Consider the following 27,838-nt stretch of genomic DNA (forward strand, 5'->3'; position numbering starts at 1 on the left):
CTTAAAAATACTGGGTTCCACACAAAAGATTTGTGAAGTAAACATGAAGTAATTAAGTGAACTTATAAATTGATACAAATTTAAGTGGATTAAAGTGGATAAAACAATTACATATGTCCCAAAATAACTCAAGAATTGTGTTGTTTCAGGTCATTGTAAATAGGTAGTTTGAACAAACAGTAAACTCAATGTTTTGCATGCAAAACTTCATGTAAAAAAAGCCTTTTAAAAGTTGGTTTGTACTTTGCGTATGTAAAAGCAAACAGTTGTAAATGACTGCAGTGTTCTTCAGTCAGACAGGTCACTCTTTGTACTGTTCAGAGGAAGCAAATTGTGCCTAGGGGGATTTTTGTGTCAACTTAAATAGATAGCATAAACAAGATAAACAAGAGTTGTGCTGTTGTTTAATATGCTTAAAGGGATTTTTCACCCAAAAATTAAAATTTACTCACTATTTACTCTCCCTCAAGTAGTTCTGAAACTTTTTGAGTTCTTCTATTGAACACAAAATAAGATATTTTGTAGGAAGCTGAAGACCGCTCCTGTTACTAAAGTAACCCTCGTTACTCGAGGGGGGAATGGAAATGTTATGTAGGATTTTGTCAGAATCCAATCATCTGAAAGAGTATACAAACTGGCCAATGAAATGCCAATTAGTTGGCAGCGTCAGCATGCACAGCTGTCGCTACTTACAATCAATTTAGAATAAAAGCTGAGGCATCCTTTTCTAGCTGAAGAGACTTTCACGCTCAACAGCTAAGAGGCAGACATTGTGGTGAAGGAACATAGCATTCCCCCAAAACACCACAATGATTGAACCTTACCATGCCCCCAATGAGAGGTTATACCAAGGCAAGAGCCTGACGTGTTCCCTGGCCCTTATCACACCTCAACAGAAGTTTTACAGTCCCGATAGGGAGGATGCTGCGCAGGACACCTGCTGCCCAAGTAGAGAGGCCTAGTGGCAAGGGGGGGGGGGGCCGCATCCACCTAGGAGGGGGGACCGCATTGTTGCTGAATAAGCATATGTGAGAATGTGAGAACATCGGCTCTCCTCAAGATTAAAAAATCTCGCAATGTATTAGGTGTCACCCCACCCGCAGCTTTACAAAGTCTGTTAGAGAGGCACTGCATTCTAACGCCCAAAAGGATGCGCACTCCAAATGAGGTGCACTCTCACTCCTGGGGGACACGACTCATGCTGGCTCAGATAAGCGAGGGAGATGGCATCCACTGGTCAGTGGGTATGTTCCAACCTCTGTTTGGAAATGGCAGTTCCCTTCTGCTGATCACTAAAACAGATAAAGAGCTGCTCAGAGGATCTAAAAGCTCTGAGACTCTACTTCAGGGTGTAGGAATGCCCTGTAGTGTGCTCTAGCCTGAGTGAAGGTGTTAACCACCTAATAAGTAGGTCACATATGTCATCAGGTCACCTCTACGGAACATACGTGAGGCATAGATTTGGGGGCGGGTGCCAAACGGTGCCTGTCCCAGAGAAGAAGCTTCTTCCAGGTGATGTGCCAGGGAGGGGCCATCACGAGGAGAGAGCTCTGTGGGGAAGAATGGAATGTGATTCCAGATGGCGAGTGAGCTTAGACATGCGGCGGAAGTGGATGCCTCCCATGCGGTTGATCAGCACATGTTTCCCCTCTAGCACCGGTCAAAACGGCGCAACACGAGATACACTGCCAACAGCTCCAGGTGATTAAAATGCCAATGCAACCAGGTTCCTACCACGGAGCCCCAGCTGGCCCCAGCCTGGGATATGGGTGAGTTAAGAAAGCAAACTTTGTATCTTTTCTCCAGGTTTAGCCAGAGGTGGCGTTCCTGGACCACTAATGTGGCCATCATCTTTGCCAGGGCACACACAGCAGACTTGTGGTCCATAGAGCTCAGTCAGTTGCGGTGCGGGGCTCGTAACAACCCTGGGTCGGAAGCACCCCCGTGGACCTGGGCTAGCGCCTGTGCATGGTAGCACTGGTGGGTGGCCCTAGTGTGCAGGGTGGAAGCAACCTGGCCCACGGCTGTGTGGGCTCTGGCTCAGAGCGAGGCAGATAACAAACACGCCTTGGATGGCAGATGAGGTTGACTCCACAAAGAAAAGGCACCAAGCGTGCCCGCAATGGCACTCTCAATCTGGGGAATTGACTCGTACCCCCTGGCTGCTCCACCATCAAGGGTGGCGAGGGCGCAGGTACACATAGATCGGGCAGAGAAAGGTGCCTTCCAAGACTGCGTGAGCCTACTGTGCACATCCGGGAAGAAAGGGACGGGAGGCTAGAAGGCCTTGACTTCTTAATTCTCCACATACACCCATCTAGTCGGTCCAGCCACAGGGTTGGGAGATAAACCATCTCCAGGCCCACAGCCGAAGCAGCCCGGGAAAGCACGGTTATCATGTCTGGAGTTAGGGAGCGGGTTCGAATCCATCAACAGACAATGACAGCCCGTCGTCCAATGTAGCACTGGAAATTTGCAACAATACAAACTCCTCTGGAAAACCGGATCCAAAGAAAGCACTTTTTCTCAGTTTGTCACTAAAATAAAATGTCCTTATTTATATTTATTCTTCTTGGTTTGAATTTGAATTATTTTCAGCTAGCATATTTTACCCAGACATTTCTGACTGTATTCAGAAAAAATTCTAATTATGATCCTTTAACTTTGATATAGCACATTACGCTAAATTCTGTACATAACTTTTTAAAAACCTACCTGTGCCATCTGAAGTCTGTTGCTGGAGGATTGGCATCTGCCTCACACTGAAACACTTCAGCATAAGATGGATCATTGAAAGGTGTCACAAAGACCAGTTGAGGTGGATCTTTAAAACACAAAAAAAAGACATTCACAATAAGTTCATTAAAATCCAGCTAAATTTTAATTTTTCTATGCCTTGTCGTTTTTTCCTATTAAAACCAATTAAATTAATGGAGTCCCTTTATTAATCAGAGGACACCACAGCGGAATGAACCTTCAACTAATCCAGCATATGTTTAACGCAGCGCAACCCAGCACTGAGAAACACCCATACACTCTTGCATTCACACACATACACTACGGCCAATTTAGCTTATTCAATTCACCTACAGCTCATGTCTTTGAACTGTGGAGAAAACCAGAGCACCCAGAGGTAACCCACGTCAACACGGGCAGAACTTGCAAACTCCACACAGAAATGCCAACTGACCCAGCCGGGGCTCGAACAAGCTATCATCTTGCTGTGAGGCGAAAGTGCTAACTATTGAGCCACCGTGTTGCCCCATCATTAGTTCAATCAACAGCCAATCAATAAGTCAAATTGGACAGTGTGTAATAACTAATGAATAAACAGAGAAATCTGCTATGATTGACATGCTATGCATATTTTAGAATATATTACTTGTGAAAACTGTTTGCTTAGTGCCTGATTTATCAGGGGTCGCCACAGCGGAACGAACCGCCAACCACTCTGGCATATGTTTTATGCAGCAGATGCCCTCTCGTATTCACACACACACACACACAGTCCAGCCATGCTCTGGTCAGAATTAGCAGTATTGTGTGTAAACAAGTTAGAAGATCGCTTCAGAAAGATTCAATACTGTGTAGGGTAGTATAATAACACAGATGATGAAAATGTTGAACAGCTTGTGATGTTGAGGAGGTTAATAGGGTCATGTGTATGTGTGAAGCAGTGTGTGTGGAAACAGTTAGCATGGATCAAAATGACTGGATAGCCAAAACGTGTGCCTTTTTTCTGTAAAGGTTGTAAACTTAACAATGGAGAGTCGTGTTCTCTGTCATTTGACGAAATTTCGATTCAAATTTTCTGGTTTTACTAAATCTTTAGAAGTGTGCCTTTATAAAAGACCCTTTAAAAATATTTATTTATTAATATTATTTATATTATTATTTATTATATATTTATTAATATTTATGGTGTTGTGTTTAGAACGTGCTTCATGTTTACATGCACCGCATGCTTTCATGTGAACATGCGGTTAAGAAGTTCTCCTATTGGCTGCGTGTTCTAGTCCCGTTTTACGTGAGCAGATGGCTTGTGCTGTGTCTTTGTACCATGTGCTTTCCTGTATATTGTCTAGTCCCACCCTTCTTGTTGACCCATTATTAGTTTATTCAGTTCACTGGTTTGTTTGTTAATTCTTTCTCTTTATAGTCTCCTCTTGTCCCGTATTCTTGATCCGAACTTGTCAGTTCGTCACACATTCGTTTTTCCAGCATCAAGTCTTGTCTTGTCTTGTACAGCCATGCTCTTTTCTGCAGGCTAGTGGTGGGCAAACACTGAAACAGCAAACACTGAAACAATCGAAGCAAATGTGGCAAAACTTCGAAACGTTTCAAAACCCATCTCTACAGGGAAACCTAGTGGTCATTTTTATGTATTGCTCTGGAACAGTTTCAGCAAAGAAACAGTTGAGCAAATTGAGATATTAAACCCCATGATGTAGAGTTGAGGTTTCAAGTGATTTAGTGGAAAGGTGAGAGTTCCTGACTAGCATGCAGAGATAAAGGGTTCGAATCCAGGGTGACGCAGCTACAGATGTTACTTTTTAAACGATCTGTTCTTGTACCTTGTCTTGTTTTAACATTGATCTGACATCCGAATGAAAACTTTGTGAATAAATATGTCTTGTTTTGGTCATAAAAAATAACATTATTAAAATACATTTTCAATTTCAAAGTTTTAAGTTGGGATTTGAACTCAGGTCATTACAGTTACTCTGTGCAAACACACGGCCCACTAGGCTACATGAGATGGAGATTCTGACCCTGTCAGTCAAACACAGATTCGCCAGATCTCGAAATGCTTCTGAAATGACCAATGATTTGAACCGATTTAGTCACAAGACCTCATGTTTGAAAAGACTTTAGTCATGTGACCTGGGTGTTTCGAAACATTGAAACGTCATTTTCACATTAGCCCTCCCTACTGCCAGCCCAGTCAAGTTTGTTTTTGTGTTTTAGTTATGTTAGTTACCTTGCGGTAGGCTGCTTAGAACTTCCATTAAGAACTGTCATCAGCCAAAGCGGCGTTTCTCAACTGGTTGTCAATACTGTTTTCAGTGGCTTACGGAGTGTTTTTCATTTATTCATTCATTTTTTTTTCCAGCCACAACCCATCTCTGGGAAACATCCACACACACTCATTCGCACTCATACACTACGGACAATTTAGCCTACCCAATTCACCTGTACCGCATGTCTTTGGACTGTGAGGGAAACCGAAGCACCCAGAGGAAACCCACGCGAACGCAGGGAGAACATGCAAACTCCACACAGAAACGCCAACTGACCCAGCCGAGGCTCAAACCAGCAACCTTCTTGTTGTGAGGCAAGCACTACCTACCGCGCCACTGCGTCGCCCCACGAAGGGTTTTTGTGATGCAAAATTTAATTTTAAAAGAAGGACGTGTAAAAACTGTTATACGTCTGTCAGATGCAGTTCAAGTGCAAGAGAAAAACATTCTAATTCAGTGTCTGCCATCAGACCAGATGCTGAAATACAGCATCAGTGTTCCCGACCTGTCAGCTGTTAAAATGTACTCTGTGGCTCTTCCATGCAAACACACAAAGACACACACAATACCTTACTGCATTATAAACAGCAAACCATATTACTGGCATTAAACTAGCAGGTATGTAAGCCATGCAATTTCCAAAATTCACAAATAAAAGTCTGTTATTGACTATATTCTGGCTGATTTGCATGTTGATTCTAATTGGGAGCTGTTTATGTTATACTTAGTTAGTTTGTACTGTGTAGTATTTAGCAGTATTTAGCTTTTCTGTCATATCAAAACTTTATTTTCACTTTGTGCCACTTATTCAATCAATGTGCTAGTGGGACAGCACAGGCTATGTGTGTGTGTCAAACATTTTGATGAATTACATTTGTTTTGGTTGGTTATATATTTGAAATAAAGAGAAAATGTTCACTTCAGCGATTGCGAGGCTCCATTTAAACCATTCTGACAACGAGGGAAAAATGCCTCGCAGCAGTTGTTCCCATCAGATCGCATTAAAAAAAAAACAGTCCAGGAGGTGGCGCTGATAGACAGCAGTATTAGTTCTAAGACAGTGAAAGCAAATAAAAGATAAAAACGATCGTTTCAAAGCTGTTTAAATGTTACTGTTTGTATGCATCAGCTGCCAACTTTGGGTTTTACTTACCCATTCTACTTACCCATACACGCAAAGCATAATGAGAAATTTTGCGTTCTAAGAAAAAGGTTAATAATAAACCCATGTTTTTGTCCCTGCATTTTAATTCTCACTCCTTTCCCTTTCCTGAAACCCTGACCGTCACATTTATAAACATAACACATAGTTACCTGCATGAAACTTAAACAGGAAGTAACTGAACCTCCGCTGAACCCCGCCCTCCTTGGTTACTGTTGTTAAGCCTGTCGAGCTTTCGTGCCTGGCACATCTATTACAATATGTATGCGCCGGTGTCAGACATTGCCAGAGATATAACTAGTAATTTTTGGCAAACAGGTAAGATATCCAAGAAAGCAAGACAAAAAAGGACTGTAGTATTCCTTACATGGGTATATTCACGACATAATAGGCAACCGATTAGAAAACAATTTAATCAAACTTGAAGCGAGGTTAGCCTAGTCGCTTCATATGTTGACCATTCAACAACTTAGTTCATGCACAACAGGATGGGTGAAATTTAAAAATAATCTAATAATAACAAATTAAACCGTGATTTCTCTATTTAAGCTAAAAAGGCTGATAGAATGAAATCTAGCGTTACTACCGACGAGGAAACACGCATGGACAGTGCTTCTACATAATTCATTCATAGAAAGAACAGCCAGAAAAGGGAAATTGATGGATTTGTGCCAAATATTAGCATGACCCATAACAATATACAGTACCTATAACTGTCAGTATGTTTGTGTGCTTTTTATACAGTTTCTATTCTAATATACTGTTAGGTGGAAAAAATAAATAAATTGAAATGCAAATCAAAGTATAAATAGCAGAAGTGAACAAATAGATTTTCCCTACCAGCAAATATTAATCAGACATCAAATATAAAAGCAGACACTAACCCACTATAACGCCGTCAACAATAACTAAATCTCAAAAAGACGGAGGAAAACAGTGAATTGTAGCTCTGACTTTTATACGAGGGATAATGGCTGAAAAATAACTGCAGGTGAAGTATATTGATCGCAAGTGCTCAGTTTGTGATCACATCTCGGTTTTGTTCTGTTTATATGTAATTTCAAATATTTGTAGCTTGAAACAGATTAAAATATGATTGCTATTAGTATGACTACTATTGCGAGGACTTAAACAGAGCAGTGCTTATAATATCGAGCAAAAAAAAGAAAGAAAAAGACAGCTGGGAAACATAACCTGCTTTGTATTTCTGTAAGAAACAGTTTAGATCTGTTTAGGGTAAGAGGTGTGTGAGTTATTGCCGTCAATCACTGAATGTGTCAGAAATATCGAAAACTTAACCATGCTCGTTTAGTGCCCCTCACAGAGCTTGATCCACCCTGGCATTTCTCCCCTTGAGTTTTAGGTTTTGAAAGGGGAAATAAATTCCACCACCACAACGTCCAAATTTTTAGGATACCGGTTATCAGATCTGCACAATACATATGCACAATGCTTTGGTTTGTATCCCTTCCCCAAAAGCTTAACAGACCTCCTGCGCATAGCTAAGGTTGCTAAGCCATGATTGGTGTGTGGCAGTTTTTGGGTGTAGCTTAGCGAAGGGTCAATTGATACTTTTTAGTTAAGTACATTTTTAGGCCATACTTCTTTACTTTTACATTAATACATAAGCACCTGTACTTGCATTTGAGTAAAGAATGTGTGTACTTTGTACTTCAGGGAGTCAAACACTCTTAAGTTTAAGTAATTGTGTTGGACATATAAATGTAAACTGTAATACATTTGTAGTTAATGGCAAACAACATGTAAATTAAGAGTCTGAAATCATTACAGTTCACATTTAAGCATAACGCTAAAGTGTACTACCCATTTTCATGTGGGAATACTAAATAAACTATAATTGTTCATCAAATTAAAAACTTTAAAAAGCAATGATAAAGATGCCTTTATTTATGTTCTGGATCAATGAAAATCAATGAAAAAGTTAGAGCGTTTATAGATCCCTTCCTTTTTTACTATAATTTAGCTTCAGGAAGGAAGTTGCCCTTAAAGACCTACTTGTAAAAACACTTGTCACTCACAGTGCACTATGATCCTGTGATTGATTTCTAGCTCGGTTTTCAGTGTATCATGTGTGATCACACACTGGACAAGCTGTTGATTCATCTGTACAGTTGGCACAGCGATCAGACTGCTTGAGACTGTGAAAATCCCATCCAGATGTTGCACATTGTTGGACGATGGATTCACAAAATCAGACAAAGATCCCAAACGCCATGACATCTGAGCCGCCGTCTTCTCACTGATCACTGTGCAGGTGGCCAGTGTAGCCTTTTGGGGTCCGGCAACAGCAGCTGAATCCACACTCACCCTCGCACTCAGTGGCTGCGTCGCTGGAAACCATGAAAAAGTTAATCAGATGTTTACTGTTGGAATATAATAATAATTTTACATAAATTATTTGCATATATTACTGCATTTAAGGAATGGAAATCTAAATTAGTTAACTTCCTAAATTTCTAATTTCATGGTCACCACTTAGTCCTACTAGAATTAATCATTCACAAAGCTCCTACCCATAAAGACGCACAGAAAAAAGAGTGCATTATCCATTAGCAAATACCAGAGGAGCCAGACCACTTTTTTCAGTTGTTTTTACCGGCCAGCAGCCCATATTCTTAACAATAATATTGCTAATAAGAAATGTTAAAGGTCCCATGATATTAAAATAAAGTTAATTAGATGTAAAGCTTGTAGTTTGTCACTTCCACCTAAATAAATCAACAATTTTTTTCACGCCGTCATACTTCAGTTCAAATCTTCTGACCAATCAAATGCTTTCTAGTATCTGACATGCCCCACCCCCTTTCAAGATGCATCTCATTTAATGCTCTGGAGCTCAATCACTCTCAATGGCATAGCGGTAATAAACCAAATGGCTATAATCTTGGTTTTATTAAAGGGGAGGAGCTACACTATGTTCCACCCTCTGTTCATGTTTCAGTTGAGATTGTCAAACATCGAATAAAAATGCACATTTCAAAGCACTTCACGGGACCTTTAAGCCTTTAGCCTTGTCAGCAATGGCATTAGGGGTGTATTACAGAAAGTTTATTATCGTAGATCTTAACTGTAGATTTACAAATTAGTTTTTTTACCGAATTTTTTTTTTACATACGCAAATCTTAACTTGATTTGGGATTCTTATCTAATCTTTCAAAATCGTATCTTATCTCTGCTTAGAAAATCCCAAATTAAGTCATTGTCAGATTCGACTATCCTCGAAAACAATAGGGTAACATTTTACTTGAAGGTGGTGTTCATAAGACTGTCATAAAACCTTTATAATCATGACATCACACGTGTGAATGACATTTTATGCATGCGATAACTCAGAGGGTCTGCTGATCCTTAAATAGTCTTAAATTCCATAGTATAAATATAAAGCCTTAATTAGTCTTAAAATGACTTAAAACTCAAATACATTTCAGGTGTCTTAAAAATACAATTAAATCAACCCCATAAAGACCCCATTTTGAAATCTACTTAAAATCTCCTCATCTATTTAACACTTCGAACGAAATAAGTGGAACCTAATAAAATACACACTCACAGTGATTTAGCTTTGTCAGTGTCAGTACATATCAATTTTCAAGGTCACTATTCTTTATCCTGTTTGAATTTATCTTAACAAAAGTAAGTAGTTATTTCATACACACTCTTTTAAAACTGATTTAATGCCTAATTTATGAGCACATTTCAACGTTGATGGACAGTTAGGGTTTTGGTTAGATGGATTTATAGTTAGATTTGTAACAATGAGTATGGTTAATCATTTTACAACCTCTGCAACCTGGGGGGGAATGAAAGTATGCCAGTAAATAGTTTTTGTAACGGTCTGGTTATTTGTAAAACTGGTTATTTGAGTTTTGTGATTGAGTGTTTGTGATGTTCTTAAAGTTCTTGTTGATTGGGAGTTGTTTTTCTTTTAAAAAAGAAAAGTTAAGCTTGATTTGAAAAAGTTTAGTGTTCAACCCTGCTTCCCAAGCCTCTGCCCTATCTGCGGTCACTTTCTGAGAGGTGAGAAGTAAAGGTGTCATGTTGTGCATGCCCTTCTCAGAATATCAGCCCATGCTTATACACTGTACTATAAGTACAACATGATGTAGAGGCTAATGTAAAACAAAATACTTTTAGGCAGAGTCAAAAAGTATTCGAACAAGCATCTTTTTGCACACTATGCGTGAGCAATCTCAGTGTGATTGTGATAATGGTTTTACAACAGCCATGTAGATGTGCAAAAGACAATTCACCAATTCTTGTTCACCTTACATAAAACTATTGCAGGAATACTATTTTAAGGAATACTGCCGTTTTAGTTTTTAGTTTTTTTGTGGACATGAAAAACTGCATTACTTAAGTCTGTTGCAGCATTACTGCAATACAACTGAAGTACTAAAATACAACCAACTGTACATCTACTGCAATACAACTGAAGTACTTCTACAATACAACTGCAGTACAACTACTACTTTTCGTGCTCGGTGGACAATGGTTTCCAAATGAGGTTTCAGTACTTCAGTTGTATAGCTGTATATACCACAATATATTGTATTGTACTTTTCAAAACTACAGAAATGCATCTACAATACTGCAAAACATAACAAAAATTAAAGTGCAATTTTAATACTTATGTACCTAAGTGAAATATATATATTTTAGTTTATATCTCAGTTTATTTAATGTTACTTCAATTTTACTGCAGCTTTTACCGCTGTTTAACTTTATTGCATTGTATTTGAACTGCGTTTATACCTCAGATGGCGCCGATGACGATGGCAGCCTCCGTGTCGTACTCTGCAGTAGTGTTTGTGTTTTTGTTAGTTTGTCCTGTCTCGAGTCATATTGCTACAATTAGTTTCACCAGAGACGAATTGTTGGACATTCGGGCACATACACCACCGAATATTTTTCCATACCTGGATTTATCTGATGTTCTGTTGGACATTGTAGTCGGCGGAGCCGCAGTGCTACTCAAACGCTTTCAAGCGCGCAGACGAGGAAAGCGTGCAGGCGCGCTTGTGAAACTCAGACAGCGCGGATTTCGGACCGCGCTGCCTAGCATCCATCTAGCAAATCTCCGCTCTCTACCCAACAAAATAGACGAACTCATTCTGCTCTCTCAGACAAACAGGGATTTTCTACATTCAGCTGCTCTGTGTTTCACGGAAACCTGGCTGAACGACACCATACCGGACAACGCGCTTCACCTACCGGGCTATCAGCTGTTCAGAGCGGATCGCGATGAAGAATCAACGCGGAAATCACGCGGTGGCGGGACGTGCTTTTACATCAATGAAAGGTGGTGTACAGATGTAACAGTTTTAAAGAAGATGTGCTGTCCAGATCTCGAAGCACTGTTTATTAACTGTAAGCCTTTTTACTCCCTGCGCGAGTTCTGCTTGTTCATCCTCGTCAGTGTTTACATTCCTCATCTCGCGCACGCGAGTCTGGCGATACAGAAACTAGCTGATGAGATCACGGTGTTAGAGCAACAACACCCGGACTCTGTTTTAATCATTCTCGGGGATTTTAACAAAGCAAAACTGTCCCGTGAACTGCCAAAATATAGACAGCATGTTACATGTCCCACAAGAGACAGAAATATACTGGATCACTGTTATACTACAATAAAGAATGCATACCGCTCCGCCCAACGAGCAGCTTTGGGACACTCTGACCATTGTTTGATTCATCTCATTCCAACCTACAGGCAGAAACTGAAAACAGCCAAGCCTGTATTAAGATCTGTGAAAAGATGGACTAACGAAACAGAGCGGGATCTACAAGCCTGTTTCGACCTAATTGACTGGAGTGTTTTTGAAGCTGCTGCAAACGATCTGGATGAGCTCACAGAGACTGTAACATCTTATATCAGTTTCTGTGAAGACGTGTGCATTCCTACCAGGACTCAACTCACATACAAAATTGACAAACCATGGTTCACTAAAACTCAGACAGCTACATCAGGCCAAGGAGGTTGCTTACAGGAATGGGGATAGGGCCTTGTATAAGCCGGCCAAATACACACTGGAAAAGGAGATCAGAGTCGCAAAAAGGAACTATTCTGAGAAACTAAGGAGTCAGTTCTCTTCCAGCGACTCAGCATCTGTGTGGAAAAGTCTGAAAAACATCACAAACTACAAGACACCATCCCCCAGCACTGTAGACAATGAACGACTTGCAAACAACCTGAATGAGTTTTACTGCCGGTTTGAGAAAACCCCCCACACCCACGCTGAACTGCTTTTCACGCCACCATTAACACCTCCACCACTCCCTGCCTCCCCCATACCTGCCCTACAGTTTAACGAAGAGGAGGTGCGCCAGGTCTTCCGGAAACAGAAGAGGAAAAAAGCACCAGGCCCAGATTTTATAACACCAGCCTGTTTAAAATCCTGTGCTGACCAACTGGCCCCCATCTTCACCCTGATCTTCAACAGATCACTGGAGCTGTGTGAAGTTCCCTCCTGCCTCAAACGCTCCACCATCATCCCCATTCCAAAGAAACCCAAACTTACAGGACTAAATGACTACAGACCGGTGGCACTAACATCTGTGGTAATGAAGTCTTTTGAAAAACTGGTGCTGGCCCACCTGAAGGACATCACTGAACCCTCACTGGACTCTCTTCAGTTTGCCTACAGAGCAAACAGGTCTGTGGATGATGCAGTAAATATGGGACTGCATTATGCTCTGCAACACCTAGACAGACCAGGGACCTATGTGAGGATCTTGTTTGTTGACTTCAGCTCGGCATTTAACACTATTAGGGCTGTAACGATACGCGATACGAAACCGAAATCGTGACACTCAGTTCCACGATCCTGTGTCGCGGTGTGATAAGGGAGAATCGCGACACACCCCGTGACTACCTTTCCAATCACGTGACGCCTGCCTGCAAAAAGTTGAGCTAGTTGAAGAAGAACGTGAGGACTCATGGCAACCAACCCAGAGATTGCGGACCCTCCCTCCTCATTTAAGTCAGCAGTATGGCAACATTTCGGCTACCCGGTGGAGATAAAGGATGGCAATCGTGTAGTCGACAAGACCCACACAATTTGCCGTAAGTGCTTTAAGACGCTTCCCCAAGTGACAGGCAACACAACCAACATGCAGATGCATATCCTACGGCACCATCCAGAAATCAATTTAGCTTCAGCACAGAAAACAACCCGGCAGCAGCCTACACTACCTAGTTTCTTCCAAGCAAAATTTCCAGCGAATTCAGATCGAGCACAGAAAATTACAAATGCAATTGCAATTTTTATGGCACTGGATATGCGACCATTTTCGGTTGTCGATAACGAGGGGTTCAAGTATTTACTCAGTGTGCTCGAGCCCCGTTATGTATTACCAAGCCGGGCGCATTTCTCGCAAAATGTGCTACCAAAACTTCAAGAGAAAACGAAAGCTAAAGTGGAGGAAGGGATGAGTACTGCTGAAACCATCGCAATCACCACAGATGGATGGACGTCCCGTGCCACAGACAGCTATGTGACCGTAACCGCACACTATATTACGGGCAATTGGCAAATAGCAAACCACGTCCTCCAAACACGCCCGGTGTATGAGAGCCATACAAGCGACCATTTATCGGGAATACTTAAAGAGGCTGTGAGAGATTGGAAGATTAGCAGATCAAACGTCCCCGTTCCCGTGACAACAGACAACGCCAGAAACATTGCCAATGCTGTCGAAGCGGCCGGATTTTCTCCGCATATACGATGCTTTGCTCACACTGTTAATCTGGCTGCGCAGAGAGGGATGGGCGTTCACCAGATGTCCCGACTCCTCGGCAGAGTGAGGAAAGTTGTCACGTTTTTTCACCGCAGCACAACAGCTGCAGCTGTGTTGAAGGAGAAACAGGTGATGCTACAGCTGCCCTTACACAAGCTGGTCCAGGATGTGGCTACTAGGTGGAACTCTAGCCACGACATGCTCGAGCGCTACCTTGAGCAGCAGGCTGCTGTTTTCTCGGCATTAACAGACAAGAGTGTCAAGAAGAACATTAAAGACATCGTCACTCTGTCTGATGATGATGTTAAACTAGCTGAGGACGTGGTTCAGGTTCTTAAACCTTTGAAAACTGTGACAACCCTCATGAGCACTGAGCAGATTCCAACTATTTCAATGATCTTACCATTGAAACACAGAATCTTGGCCTCCATGAAGCACAGTGGCTCTGACTCAACAGCAGTGAAAGACATCAAAGCTGCTATTGCACATGACTTTGAGGACAGATACCCTGATACGGATAGGGCACTAATTCAGTTTCTTCACATGAGCACTGCACTTGACCCCCGTTTCAAATCTCTACCTTTCCTTGATGAGACCACCCATGACACAATCTTCAAGAGTCTGACTGAGAGAATTCTGGACGATTGTTCACAGACTGTTCAGGTATTTGATTGTTTTAATATTAATATAATTAAATAAATTTAATTTAAATATTAAATTATAAAATATAATCAAAAATATAAAAACTTTATTAAATAAAGTGCTGTGTAAATCAGTGTAAATTTATTTAAATCAGTATTTAAATATAGTCAGATAATAATAATAATGCTTAACTTTATTAAATTAGCTTCATTCATCGTGGATTTCATATCCTTCATTGTATCTAACATTATGCTGCAATTATTTTATGGATTTGGTCTTACAGGCCCAAACTTCCAGGGATGAGACAGAGGAGCAATCAGAGATAGCCTCCAGCAGCAGTGACTGTCCTCCTCCAGCCAAAAGAGCACCAATGGCTGAACTGTTTGGAGACATCTTTTCAATTGAACAGTCATCATCATCATCCAAGTCTTTGTCTGAAGTGGTGAATGAGGAGGTGCAGCATTACAGAGCAGTGCAGAGCCTCTCAGTGGACTCAAATCCACTTGTGTGGTGGAAGGACAACCAGAACCAGTTCCCCCATTTAGCCAAGTTGGCTAAAAGTTATCTCGGAATCCCAGCCACATCTGTCCCCAGTGAGAGAGTATTTTCTACTGCAGGTGACATTGTCACAGCACAGAGAGCAAGCCTCTCACCAGACAATGTTGACATGATGGTGTTTCTGAAGAAGAATTTTCAACTCCCTTAAATCAAACGAGTTTGGTTTTCTTAAGAGAAATAAGTTGTTTATTTGTTTAATGTTTACTTGATTTGTGGTTTGCAGCACAGGCAGTAAACCTCAGTTACCTCAGTGTGAAACAGTAGCCATTTAATTTACTTTGTAAATGTAAGAGAACTTGATTGAAGAAGAATTTTCAACATGCTAGAGTCATCTCCACGATGGAGTTTAGTTCTGTTTGTTTTTCAACAGTATTTTGTTACAAAGAAAACAGAAGTGTTATAACTTTGACTATTTAATAATTTTATATATGGCTATTTATATTGTTAATAATTTGCATAGTTAATCTTCTAAAGTTCTTTGGTGTTCAGTTTATAAAGATTTTTCAAATGTTATTTAATAAAAAATATAGTTTTAAAAATCGTTTTTTTTTCTCCCACCCCCCGTGAAAAAAAAAATCGTGATACGAACCGAATCGTGGGTCAAAAATCGTGATACGAACCGAATCGTGGGTTTGGTGTATCGTTACAGCCCTAAACACTATCATCCCAAAACTTCTACTGCCCAAATTAACTCAGCTCTCTGTGCCCACCTCTGTCTGTCAGTGGATCAACAGCTTCCTAACTGACAGGCAGCAGCTGGTGAAGCTGGGAAAATTCTCATCTAGCATCCGCACAATCAGCACTGGCGCCCCCCAGGGGTGTGTCCTCTCCCCACTGCTCTTCTCCCTGTACACGAATGACTGCACATCAAAATACTCCTCTGTGAAGCTCTTGAAGTTTGCAGACGACACCACACTTATCGGCCTCATTCAGGACGGTGACGAGTCTGCTTACAGACAGGAGGTTAAGGAGTTGGCTGTCTGGTGTAGCCACAACAATCTGGAGCTCAACACGCTCAAAACAGTGGAGATGATAGTGGACTTCAGGAAAAACCCCCCTGCTCTCCCCCCACTGAGCATCATGGACAGCATTGTGGCAGCAGTGGAGTCATTCAGGTTCCTGGGCACCACCATCTCTCAGGACCTGAAGTGGGACACTCACATTGACTCCATTGTCAAAAAAGCTCAACAGAGGCTGTACTTTCTTCGTCAGCTGAGGAAGTTTAACCTCCCAAAGGAGCTGCTAAAACAGTTCTACACCTCCATCATTGAATCAGTCATCTGCACATCAATAACTGTGTGGTTTAGCTCAGCTACTAAATACGACCTCCAAAGACTATGTCGAATAGTTCGGACTGCTGAGCAAATCACTGGTACAACCCTTCCTACTCCCCAAGAACTGTACTTATCCAGAGCGAGCAGAAGGGCTGCCAAAATCACTCTGGACCCCTCACACCCAGCACACTGCCTCTTTGAACTTTTACCTTCTGGTCGACGCTACAGAGCACTGCGCACCAGAACAGCCCGACACAGAAACAGTTTCTTCCCTCAGGCAATCCATCTCATGAACACTTGATGATAATAATTGCGAAACCAACATCACTACTTGCTATACACTTTTATACACATATACACTTATTTAACAACACACTTTACATGCCAATTTGCACATAACAGCTGCACATATAACGTTGTATATAGTAATAAACATGTACATACACTTGTCAATCTGTATATTTGCACTCACTACTTACTTCTATTTTTTTTTAAATATATTTATTATCTGTTTTTTGTCCTGTCTCTGTAATCCTGTTGCACTGTAGAAGCTCTGTCACGAAAACAAATTCCTAGTATGCGAGAACATACCTTGCAATAAAGCTCTTTCTGATTCTGATTCTGATTATACTGCAATTTTGCAGTTGCATTGAATTTTGCCACAGCTATCCTTGTATATAGGCTACTGCTGTTGTACGGTTTAGTTCACTGCAGTTATTTCTTATTATTCCTTTTAGCAAATAAACTTAAAATTCTAATAAGAAAATTACTTGAATCCAAAAAATCATCCCTGAAAAAAGTACAAAATATTCTTGGTAGATGTTGAAGAACAAACCCCTTGGAAAACAAGTGCAGGACAGTTCTTATCACACCATTGGCATATTAGACTACAGCAGCAAAAATTTTGTAAAGACAGAGTTTACTTTTTTTTGCTCCAGTTTACAGCAACTTATACTGCTGTTGAACTTTATTGTACTGTATTTGAACTGTGTTTATACTTCATTGTATTACAATTGTGCAATTGTACTTTATTTTAATGCAGATATACTTTTATATACTGCTGTTGTACTGCAGTTATTTTTTGTAAGGGCTTATACGGTTTTTAGCATAGTGATCTGCCATATAAACAAGTTATGTTTAGATTTGCTTGCTGTTTAACAAATGTTTGACCAGTTTTACCCTGTCACAGGTTTGGGTGTCTGCGTTATGGATCAGATTTATAAAGCTTTGTCCCAGAACTAACAGTTGAAGAAATTTGAGTTAGATGGATCTAGTTAGATTTGTGACAATGTGTATAGTTTGTCATTTGGTTTCTTCCTGTCCGTGAGTGTAAGGAGGGCGTTTCAGGTTGGAGGGAGAGTAATGGGTAAGCGAATTTAGTGAATAAAAGAATGTCAATAAATCATTTTGTAAACAGGGTACATACACAAACACATGCAAAACTGGCTATCCGGCTTGTCTGTGATGTTCTTAAAAAATGATTGGCATTGTCTTTCTTAAATCATAATTAAAAAACAAGTTGTTTGATTTAAAAGCTTTTAAGGTTAAACACAGCTACCCTATCTGTCCTATCTGCCATCCTACTGTGTGGGGATGGGGGCAATGAGTCCACTTTTTTGTGTTGGACAAGAAAATGTTTATGTTTGTGCATGTTTGACTCATAAACATCAGCACGTGTTTATCTGTACAAAAAACTTCAAACAATTCAAACAAGCATCTCCTTCTTACCTTATCTGTTGTATTTTTACATGGGCAGCGTGTGCAACCGCAGTGGGTTTGTTTAATGGTTTTACAACAACCATTATGTGTAGATGTGCACCAGCACTTTATTACAAATTCTTTGAGTTCACATACAATTTTTATTATACGAATGTGTCATTTGTGTCAATGTTTAACAATTACATTTATTTTGATCTGGCCCACAGAGTGTATGTAAACTATAAAGGATCAAACATAAAACACATTTCACCAATAGTAATATGTCAGAGTATAGAGTAAAATGGTGATTTTTACAAATCACTAAACAAGAAAAAAAAAGTTCTCCCCCAGAAAGCAGACTCATAGCCATCATCTCCACACAGTAGGATGGCAGATAGGACAGATAAGGCCTGGGGAGCTGTGTTTAACCCTAAAAGCTTTTAAAACAAACAATTCTTATTTCTCACAATTCTTATTTAAGACAAAACAACTTCAATCTTTTTTAGGAACATCACAGAAATGCTGAAATCCAGTTTCCATGTGTGTGACTCTGTTTACAAAAATTATTTAATGGCATTTTTTTATTCTGAAATCACTTACCCATAACTCCACCTCCAACCTAAACCCCCTCCTTACACTCACAGACTGGAAGAATCCAAAAAGCCAGGAGAGGAGCACAGGCCATAAAAATGACAAACCATACACATTGTCACAAATCTAACTAGTGGTCCATCAAACCAAGCCGAACTGACATTGTAGCACTATAAATCTGACCCCTAAAGCAGACACCCAAACCTGTGACAGGGTAAAACATGCTGTCATTGGTCACCAGTCTCTTACATCCCTTCAGTAAACATCTTGGACAAACCCCATCAATGCTAAAACTCAATTATTTATAATAATTTATAGACATAAATTAAAGCAATAACTCATTTTTGATTAAGTGTAATGTATGAAATAACTACTAAAGTAAAAGCGGAGTTTTATGCATGTTTCATGAGTTACATTTATCCTGAAGCACAATATTAAAAACATTTAAAGAAGCACACTGATAAAAATGACTTGACCAAATGGAAACTGCACCAACTGCAAACAAGGAAGGAGGACAGGTGGGGCAAAAAAGAGTCCATAATCATTAAACAATGCACTGTTTCAGACAGGAGAGCAGAAAAACAAAGCAGCCAACATGACTTTCGTTTTCTTGTAATTGTGCAGTTTAGCTTTAAGCCAGGAGCAAACTGCAACAAACCCACAGCCTCACCTACACAACACAGAGAGCTGGTGATATGAGTTGACATGCACATGATCAATTTGGGTCCATTTAGAAATGTTGCCTTGTGAAATTGAACCAAACACAAAAGCAAAAACTGTCAAACTGTGCCTTTTTTTGGAAAGATAAAGCATTCAAATGGCAGAAGTGAAAAAAGAAATCTTGCACAGAAGTGGTCACACTGAGACAACTTTTGCAAAACAAGTTGTTTTGATAAAAAAACCTGCTTTTGAACTAACAAGGGATTTGGAGTTCTGAAACATACAGGAAGTAAGTATTTAGTATTTGATTTCTCAATTTGATATATTAATAACAATATGATAACTCAATAACAAACCCTTATGTAATTGAGAAGGTATGTTGCATGAATCCTGATTTTCTAGATGTAATGCCATAACATCTGCTTTGACAGCAAAAGCTGCCTAGGGGCTAAATACACTACATTGTATCTTTTAACATGTTATAACGAAGACACAGACTGAGAAGTTTGTTTCTATTATAGGCAATCATTTTTTTCTGATATTAAAATATTAGATGATTGAAACAGTAAATAATATTCTATAAGAGCAGCAATGAGGGCATATAGTCAAAAATGAAATAAATAAATAATAAAATTTCGGTGTTGCTTTATTCTGACGTGCATAACTATCATTTGCCTGCAATTGTCATTTACCTGACTAATATTAATTCATTGTTTACTTGCCATAGGGTCAACATGAAGATTACGTTTGAGTTTAGAGGCATGTATGTAATTACACATAAAAATGTATAATTAGTATAGGAAGTAACCCACCTTAAAATAGTATAAACCTTAAAGTGTTACTAAAATGTTGATATGACATGACATGTTTTTAAAACTGCTGAAGAGTTTTAATATTTTTATATTTTCAAAAACATGTCATGAAAACAGTAAATAAATAATCAGAGTTCCATATTAAATGTCTGGTAATAGCAAATACGTTCCTGGTACAGCCTACAATACTTTGCCAACAGCATTCAAATATTTGCCTGGTTTAAAATATTATATTAGCCTAATAAAATCACGCCAGTTGTGGGAAATGATTTGCTAACACATATTTCAAGCTTTTATTTTTTTTTTTATCTAAAAAGGTTTCCTCTTTGTTGTCAACTTTTGTTTTATGTGTATTTACAACCATACGCTGGCCAAGTCATAAAGATGTGAATCGCTTACCTTCTGCCCCGCTCCTAAGAAAATACGATATGATAATAATAGTGATGAAGTGACTGGAGAAAAGCATTATTAGAGACATCTGATCCGCGCTCACAACCAGTCGCTTATTTAAGTTTCCCTTTCAACGCGTTTCCGCCGATTGCGGTCAGTGAAGGACTGCGCTGAGACTCCCTGCAGCAAGTGGATGTGGTTAAACCCCTAGACACACACACGCAAACAAGTAGCAGAAATATGTGTGGGCAGCGATGTTAATCAAAATCCTATGCTTTCTCTTCATCTGACAGGCTTCCGTGTACAATACAGTGTAATGTAAAAACAACTGCCAAACGTTTTAAATAACCTATTTACAGTGCCGTGTATGGATGGGGGCTTGGGAAGTCACTGCTCCTAGTTCTGATTTTTTTTCTATTTTGAGTAACGTTGTCTCTAGTTGCACCTACATTTTAAAATGGGTCATGTCTTAACAGCTCTTGGTAACACTTTACAATAACAGTACATGAATAATGATGTACTAATATGTAAATTAATCATTACTTTAGTATGAACTCATGATGAGTTAATGCATAAACTAATGAACTAACCTTAACTCCAGCATAAGTTACATGAGTTCATGTGTGAATAACGGCTACCTTAATTACTTGTTAGTACATGTTTGTTAATTAATGTATTAATTAACACTTTAGATTAAGCTAAATATAAGTTGCTCTGAAAAAGAATACCTTTAGTGTACATGAAAAACACAATTGAATGTTAATTATCTACATATTATTTATATTATATATGGAATAATTATCTACCTCAAGGAAGGCACAATATAAAAAAAACATTTTATTACATGTTATTAATCACGTGTTCATTATTCATGTTTTGACTGAGTGGTAACAGTGCATCGGGCCTCAAGGCACTGCTCAATTGTCCTTTATTGTGTCAGAAATTATTGTGTATTCTGTCCTTATATCATAATGTACAGTTTAAACATAGCATCGGATGATAAGTGATGAGCAAATTGTGTAGGTACATCTAATTTATAATACTTTTACAATGATGCGCCTTAACCACTTCATGAGTTCATGTTAGTCTATGAGTAGTTAAGAATGAGTTAATCATGATGTGCCCCCCAAAGTAAAGTCATGACATGACAATACATTAACAACTCATGAGTTCATGTTAATCTATGAGTAGTTCAGAATGAGTTAATGTGTACAGACAACACAGTATGTGCAGGTGCTTACCATCACTAAGATGCAAATGAACTGAAATCATTATTAACATTCACCAAGGACTTTATTTTGCACTCTTACCAAATACAACAATCAACTGTATTATTAGATCAGATCATTTTAATCTCACATGCAGTTGAAAATGAGCAAATTCAAAACTTTTTTCAAAATTTGACAACATTTCTTAAAACTAAAGTACACCATACATCAGGATTTAATAAAACTGTACTGTACATTTAATGTTCAGTAGTTTTTTTCTCTAAACAGGAAATTGATGACAGATATTTTTTATCAAGCATCCAAGAGGTCCATGCTTGTGTTTCGCAGCAAGCCAGTAAGTCCATTCTATGAGTGAGAGATGTTCCTTAAGCATCTTTTCTGTCCTGTTCCCTCGTAGTCTCCATATGTTTGTTTTATATGTCAACCATGCTCTTTCTAGGTGTTGTGTATGGGCGCCACTGTGTGGGTCTACAAACCACTGTGAATGGTTCACTGTAAAATGTCTATAACCCATATTGGCCAAAGCTCCTCTGTAGGCTCTCCACTCATCAGAAATAATGGTTGTGCCTGGAAGTACATGTTTTACAACTATGGGGATGAGGTGCTGTCTTGATCTTCTTTTCACAAGGCGCAAGACAGGGTGCCGAGATTTGTCCTTTACACCTAGCATGCCAAACACCCATTTCTTCCGTCTCCATGTTGTTGCTGCTCTTCCTCGTCCATACTGTAATGGAATGTGGATAATGGAATTAAATTCAGAATGAGTCATAAATAAATGTTTAACCAGGTGGTTCACAAATTAAAGGACAATCTGTGGGTGGTTATGCTCTTTATATTTTGCTTTGAGAAATCCATACATCCCCTTAGTTAGTCCACCAAATGGTCACTGCAGAGATCCCATATATTCGGTAGTAATATCACTATTCTGGTGGAACTGGGTTCTTTTGTAAAGTTTTGTGTAGGAGTATGGATGCCACAAAAGCTGTTTAATTCTATAAGTACTGACAATCATGGTTTTGTTTGTGTGACAGTCACTAGTCGCTTTGCTTCAGGAAAAAAATGAGACAAAATAACATAAGTTTCATTACTTAGTTTAATAAACTTATTATTAAAGACTAATTATTACTATTATGACTGACCTTTTCGTTACTAGATGAATCAGAATTTCTAAACAGGGTTCTATAATGAATGATTCAATAGACATAGTATGCTCTTAACACATTACTCATCACCACTCATTTGCATAGTGATGTAATTAATCTTTAAACATCAAATATAAATTGAAAGGAAATATGTAAATAAAATTCAATATATAAATATATATTGAAAAATGTTTAATTTTCTGTACGTATAAATCATTGTTCATGCTTAAACTATAAAATGATGAAACTATCAAATCTTTTAGGATTTTTTTGTTCATTAACGTTATAACAAACATTATAAAGACATTTTCATATCTATAAATGAGCAATTACAGCGTTATGGATGTGACGTTTGCAGTAAAAACTCAAAACATAAATTAACATAGTAAGTATATGTTAACATTATATTGAAACTTCTGTTTATATTTTCCAGAAAAACTGACCACAGAGTTAAGGGACCAGAAAAATATCAATCTGTAAACATGTTTTGTACTTTAAATGAGGGAAAAAAACATGCGTTATGCATGTGACAGATGTGAAATTGCCACTTGTGTGACTTTTGTAAATTAAATATAATAGTTTAAAAAAACACTGACAGAGACATTTTTGAGTATTTCTAAAGTACTGTGAAATACTTTCTTAGGCAAAAAACTTTTTGTGAAAACTTTATTTTTTTCATGGCATGGTTGACATTTGCATGGAATTGCTCAAATAACAACTGCGCTCTCAGTTGCAGTGCAGAGATGAATGTTCCATCTGACATGCTTGTCAAAGGTTTACCGTTTCAACCTTAGTTTTACTGCTATATTAAATATATTCAAATATAATAATGTTTCTTTTGCTTTTTTCATCTGTATGTATGTATGTTAAAAAATTTTACATTTATTACTACTGGTGCTAAATTTACCTTTCTCTTGTGGCGGAAGTTGCTTTCATTAAGCACAGCAAATTCTTGATCACCTCCGATTACCTGTCCACTTCTTCTTCTGTATCGTTTCATGGCTGAATGGCAAACCTTTCTCAGGATATTAGACATCTTAGAGAGAGTTCTTGAACTTTTTGCAATATCATCCTGCATCATGTCAATTTGTCTGATTCGCAATCCTTGAGTGAACCTATAAATAGGATACATAAAAACAAAAACATTGTAACATTGCACTTTACATTATCTGCTGCCCAACACTCTCAGAAAAAAGGTACACGGTGGTACAAATAATGTTCCTTAAGGAACAGGTTTGTACTGTTGAAAAAGTTGTACCTTATATGGTACAGAAAAGACCTCTTATGATACTGTTCTGTACCTTTTATGGTACAATTGAAAAGAAGGTGCACAATTGTTCTAAAAAGGTAGATAAGTGTCTCTTTTATTACAATATCCATGAAAATAAATATTACTGAAAAGGCAAAGTAATTTTATTAATAATTTCCATAGTAAAACATGAATCATCATTTAAAAGCATGTGTTTATAGACACTCATAAACATTAATTATTAAGTTATTTAATACAAAACAACTGGTAAAACAAAACTATAGGTATTATAAACTAAACATTTGCGGCTTTTTTAATAAACATTTGGTAAGCATTTTCTGAAAAATACATTTTCATTATTGATATCTGCACCTCTTGGCGTTTCCACTACACGTGAGCTGGCAAAAGTCCTCCATATGCAAAGTGTTCATGCAGACATTTTACTATTGTAAAACTAATCAAACATTGTGCATATCTTGTTACAATACTTTTGCATAATTCTATTTCTATTATACAATTAAGTAAATTAAATTAACATTTAGATGATTACAAAGGTATGTGTGTAATATTGAAGAAAAAAATGTATATATTGTACATGGAGAATGTATTTTTGTAACATTTTTGTAAAGTGTTGAGAAATGCACAAATAGATCTTTAGATTGATGTTAAAGTATTTTTCATTCTTTATTGTAAATGGAAAAGGTGCATTTACACAATATGAAACTTTTTAAAAACATTGTTTAATAAATGTATTTGATGTTTTATATTTACTGAAAATAAATTGACACATACTGTAGTAAAATGTCTTTAAATAGTTCTTGAAGTAACACATTTGACACTGTTAAGTTACAAAGTGTCTTGTCACTGTAGTGGTGCCTTCATGGATCAGATTTGTATCTTTGATGAAGGTACAATATTGTATGTGCAGGTTTTAAAAACTAAAGCTACATTTTGGTTTCCCTGGTACAAATCATGTCCTTAAAAGTAAAAACTGCAATGGTACAGTGGGTAGCACAATCGCCTCACAGCAAGAAGGTCGCTGGTTCAAGCCCAGGCTGGGTCAGTTGCCATTTCTGTGTTAAGTTTGCATGTTCTCCCTGTGTTCGCGTGGGAACATTCACTGACCTATATTTATAGTATACTAAGTATACTTTAAGTTGTTTCTTAACTAAGTATAAGTAAAGTTTTTTTTAGAACATAAAAGTACACTAAATACACGTAAAGGTATGAGTTATAATTTAATTTCAAATAAATTTTACCTAGCACAAAATTAGTTCGTCCAAAATAAGATTATTATTTCAAGTAGGAACATATTTGAAGTAAGCCTATTGACAATTAGCCTGACTGCAAGAATACTTAGCATATTTGTTTTGGGTTTTTCTTCACCAGGGCAGGCTTTAGTTAAATTATGGAATTTAAGTAGCTTTTATAAAAAAAATAGAGTAACACATTAATGATGTGCTGCATCTTGTTACAAAACAATGACACTGATGCATTTTAAGCTAATCTTTACTACAACGGGTTGCTTTTCAGTTCAGACGTTTCAAACATGCAGTTTACTCTCAGACTACAAGGCCACTGATAATTTTGTAGAATACTTAGAATACTTTTAACTATCTGTTAATTAAGAAGTTGTCTAGTAAGTTAAGTACACTTAAGTGCAATATTAAGTACAATTCCAAAAGTACCAAAAGTTATAAAGTAAATTTCATTAAACATAAAAAATACATAAAAAGTAAACAAAGTATAATTTATGTAGTTTATTTTTATCTAAAAGTATACAGTTGAATAAACTTTTTTTAACCATACATTTATGGGACTGTTGATTTTAAGCTTTTGCATGTCTGAAAAAAACTGAAAGGATGTGTTGAAAATATCAATGCTGACTGCACAAACATTCAATAAATGAATATAAGCCATGACGACAAGCTGAGTTTTGATTTCTCAAATAAAGATCCAATTCTCACTGCTCGACTGGTTTTCTTGCCCCGGTGACTTTTATGTCTGCATGTCCTATAAAGGTTAATATTTAGTAAGTTCGAACTAAAACATTCATGCATTGCATCCATTAAAAACATTTTCATAAAAAAACAATAATAAATATAGCCTAGTAGTTTTCACTTTTTATTTACCAGATGAATGTTCTAGTAGTCATATTCTAAATCCTATATATATATATATATATATATATATATATATATATATATATATATATATACATATATATGAACTGACCAACACTCACCAATGAAAACCATCTGACTTTCTATGATTTCTCGTGAACTTCATGCCATGACCACATCTTGAGCAATGTACTCTGCTTGCCAGTAACCTTTTGCTTTGAAGCCATTTAATGAGCTTGAGATTCCGTTTAGTAGATGGTTTCTGAGTCCCAAAAAGCAAAATTTTTGTCAGTAGCATTGTTTGTGCTTCCCTCCAATAGGCCGAGTTTGACTCGCGATCGCAAAACTCCCGCCACCATTATAAATCGCCCCGCCTAGTAAAGTGAATCGCGGCTCTTTTTAAGGAACCGATCATTTGGACAACTGAACATTTAGAACCAAGATTTTCGGTTTCTAATCGGGATTTGTGAGTTTATGTGCGCTATTGTCATTAAACAAGAAAGTAAGGAGGAAACAATAGACAGAAAGACTCTTAAGATTTAAGTCGACTCCTTGTTCACTTTAATGAATCGGCTCAGTGAGCCGACTCATTCGCAAATTGAACATCGCTAGCCCGCCTATTTCGGCCTAATTCGGCAAGATACAATGGTACGACCAGGTTTAATAAAAGGAAACGTAAACATTTTGAAAACTTTAAAGAGCCCATATTATGGGTTTTTGAAAATGCCCTTCCATGTAGTGTGTCACACAGCTCTAAGTGAAGTGAAATATCCAGCTAAGGCTTAAATCTGTAAGTGTACAGTGTTTAAAACTATTGATTCATCTATAAAAGAGTCGACTCATAGTGCTTCAAACGAGTCGCCTTGATAACAGGTCATTAGGTGTTTCGCGATGACGCAGCCACGAAACACAAGCCTCGCCAGTAGTTACGCGCGCAAACCAGGGAGATTTGAAACCTGCGGCCTTGCCCACTAACACAGAAAAAACACTAGACACACACACACAGACGCCGCCGGTCGAATGAAGTCACGCTGTGCTCAGATGGATAATATTGACAGTCTCTACCCAAAGATGAGTTGTTAACCTGGTACAGTACACGCGGTTACTCTTTATATTCTCTTATCACATGTAAGCCACGTTAAAAACGCGACGCGTGCCGCTTTGTTTACGGATTTAACGTTAAAGGCTTTTGTGAGCTCGCGTTCCACTGCCGTTTGTCGTTGCTATGGCGATCGATCGTAAGCTAGGAGACAGGAGACTCGTGTCACTTTCCCTAGTTCTTCTGAGGAGCGTTGTGTGTGTGTGTGTGTGTGTGTGTGTGTGAGAGAGAGAGAGAGAGAGAGAGAGAGAGAGACTCGCGTCGCTTTCCCTAGTTCTTCTGAGGAGCGTTGTGTGTGAGAGAGAGAGACTCGCGTCGCTTTCCCTAGTTTTTCTGAGGAGCGTTGTGTGTGTGTGTGTGTGTGTGTGTGTGTGTGAGAGAGAGAGAGAGAGAGAGAGAGAGAGAGAGAGAGACTCGCGTCGCTTTCCCT

The 27,838-nt window shown here is 38.4% G+C and overlaps 1 protein-coding gene across 1 annotated transcript in view; it reads right to left on the bottom strand.

Moving 5' to 3' along the window:
- The window catches only part of si:ch211-214p13.3 (nectin-1), a 33,003-nt gene extending 12,062 nt beyond the window's left edge, over window positions 1-20,941 (bottom strand). The window contains exons 1-3 of the mRNA XM_056464776.1: window positions 20,576-20,941; window positions 8,223-8,534; window positions 2,716-2,824 (exon numbers count right to left, since the gene is read on the bottom strand). Coding sequence (XP_056320751.1) covers window positions 2,716-2,824; window positions 8,223-8,534; window positions 20,576-20,654 — 500 coding nt within the window. The 5' untranslated portion in view covers window positions 20,655-20,941. The remainder of the gene's footprint in view (window positions 1-2,715; window positions 2,825-8,222; window positions 8,535-20,575) is intronic.
- Window positions 20,942-27,838: the final 6,897 nt, after the last annotated feature.

This window comes from Danio aesculapii, chromosome 9 (genome assembly GCF_903798145.1).
Source record: "Danio aesculapii chromosome 9, fDanAes4.1, whole genome shotgun sequence".
Taxonomy (NCBI): domain Eukaryota; kingdom Metazoa; phylum Chordata; class Actinopteri; order Cypriniformes; family Danionidae; genus Danio; species Danio aesculapii.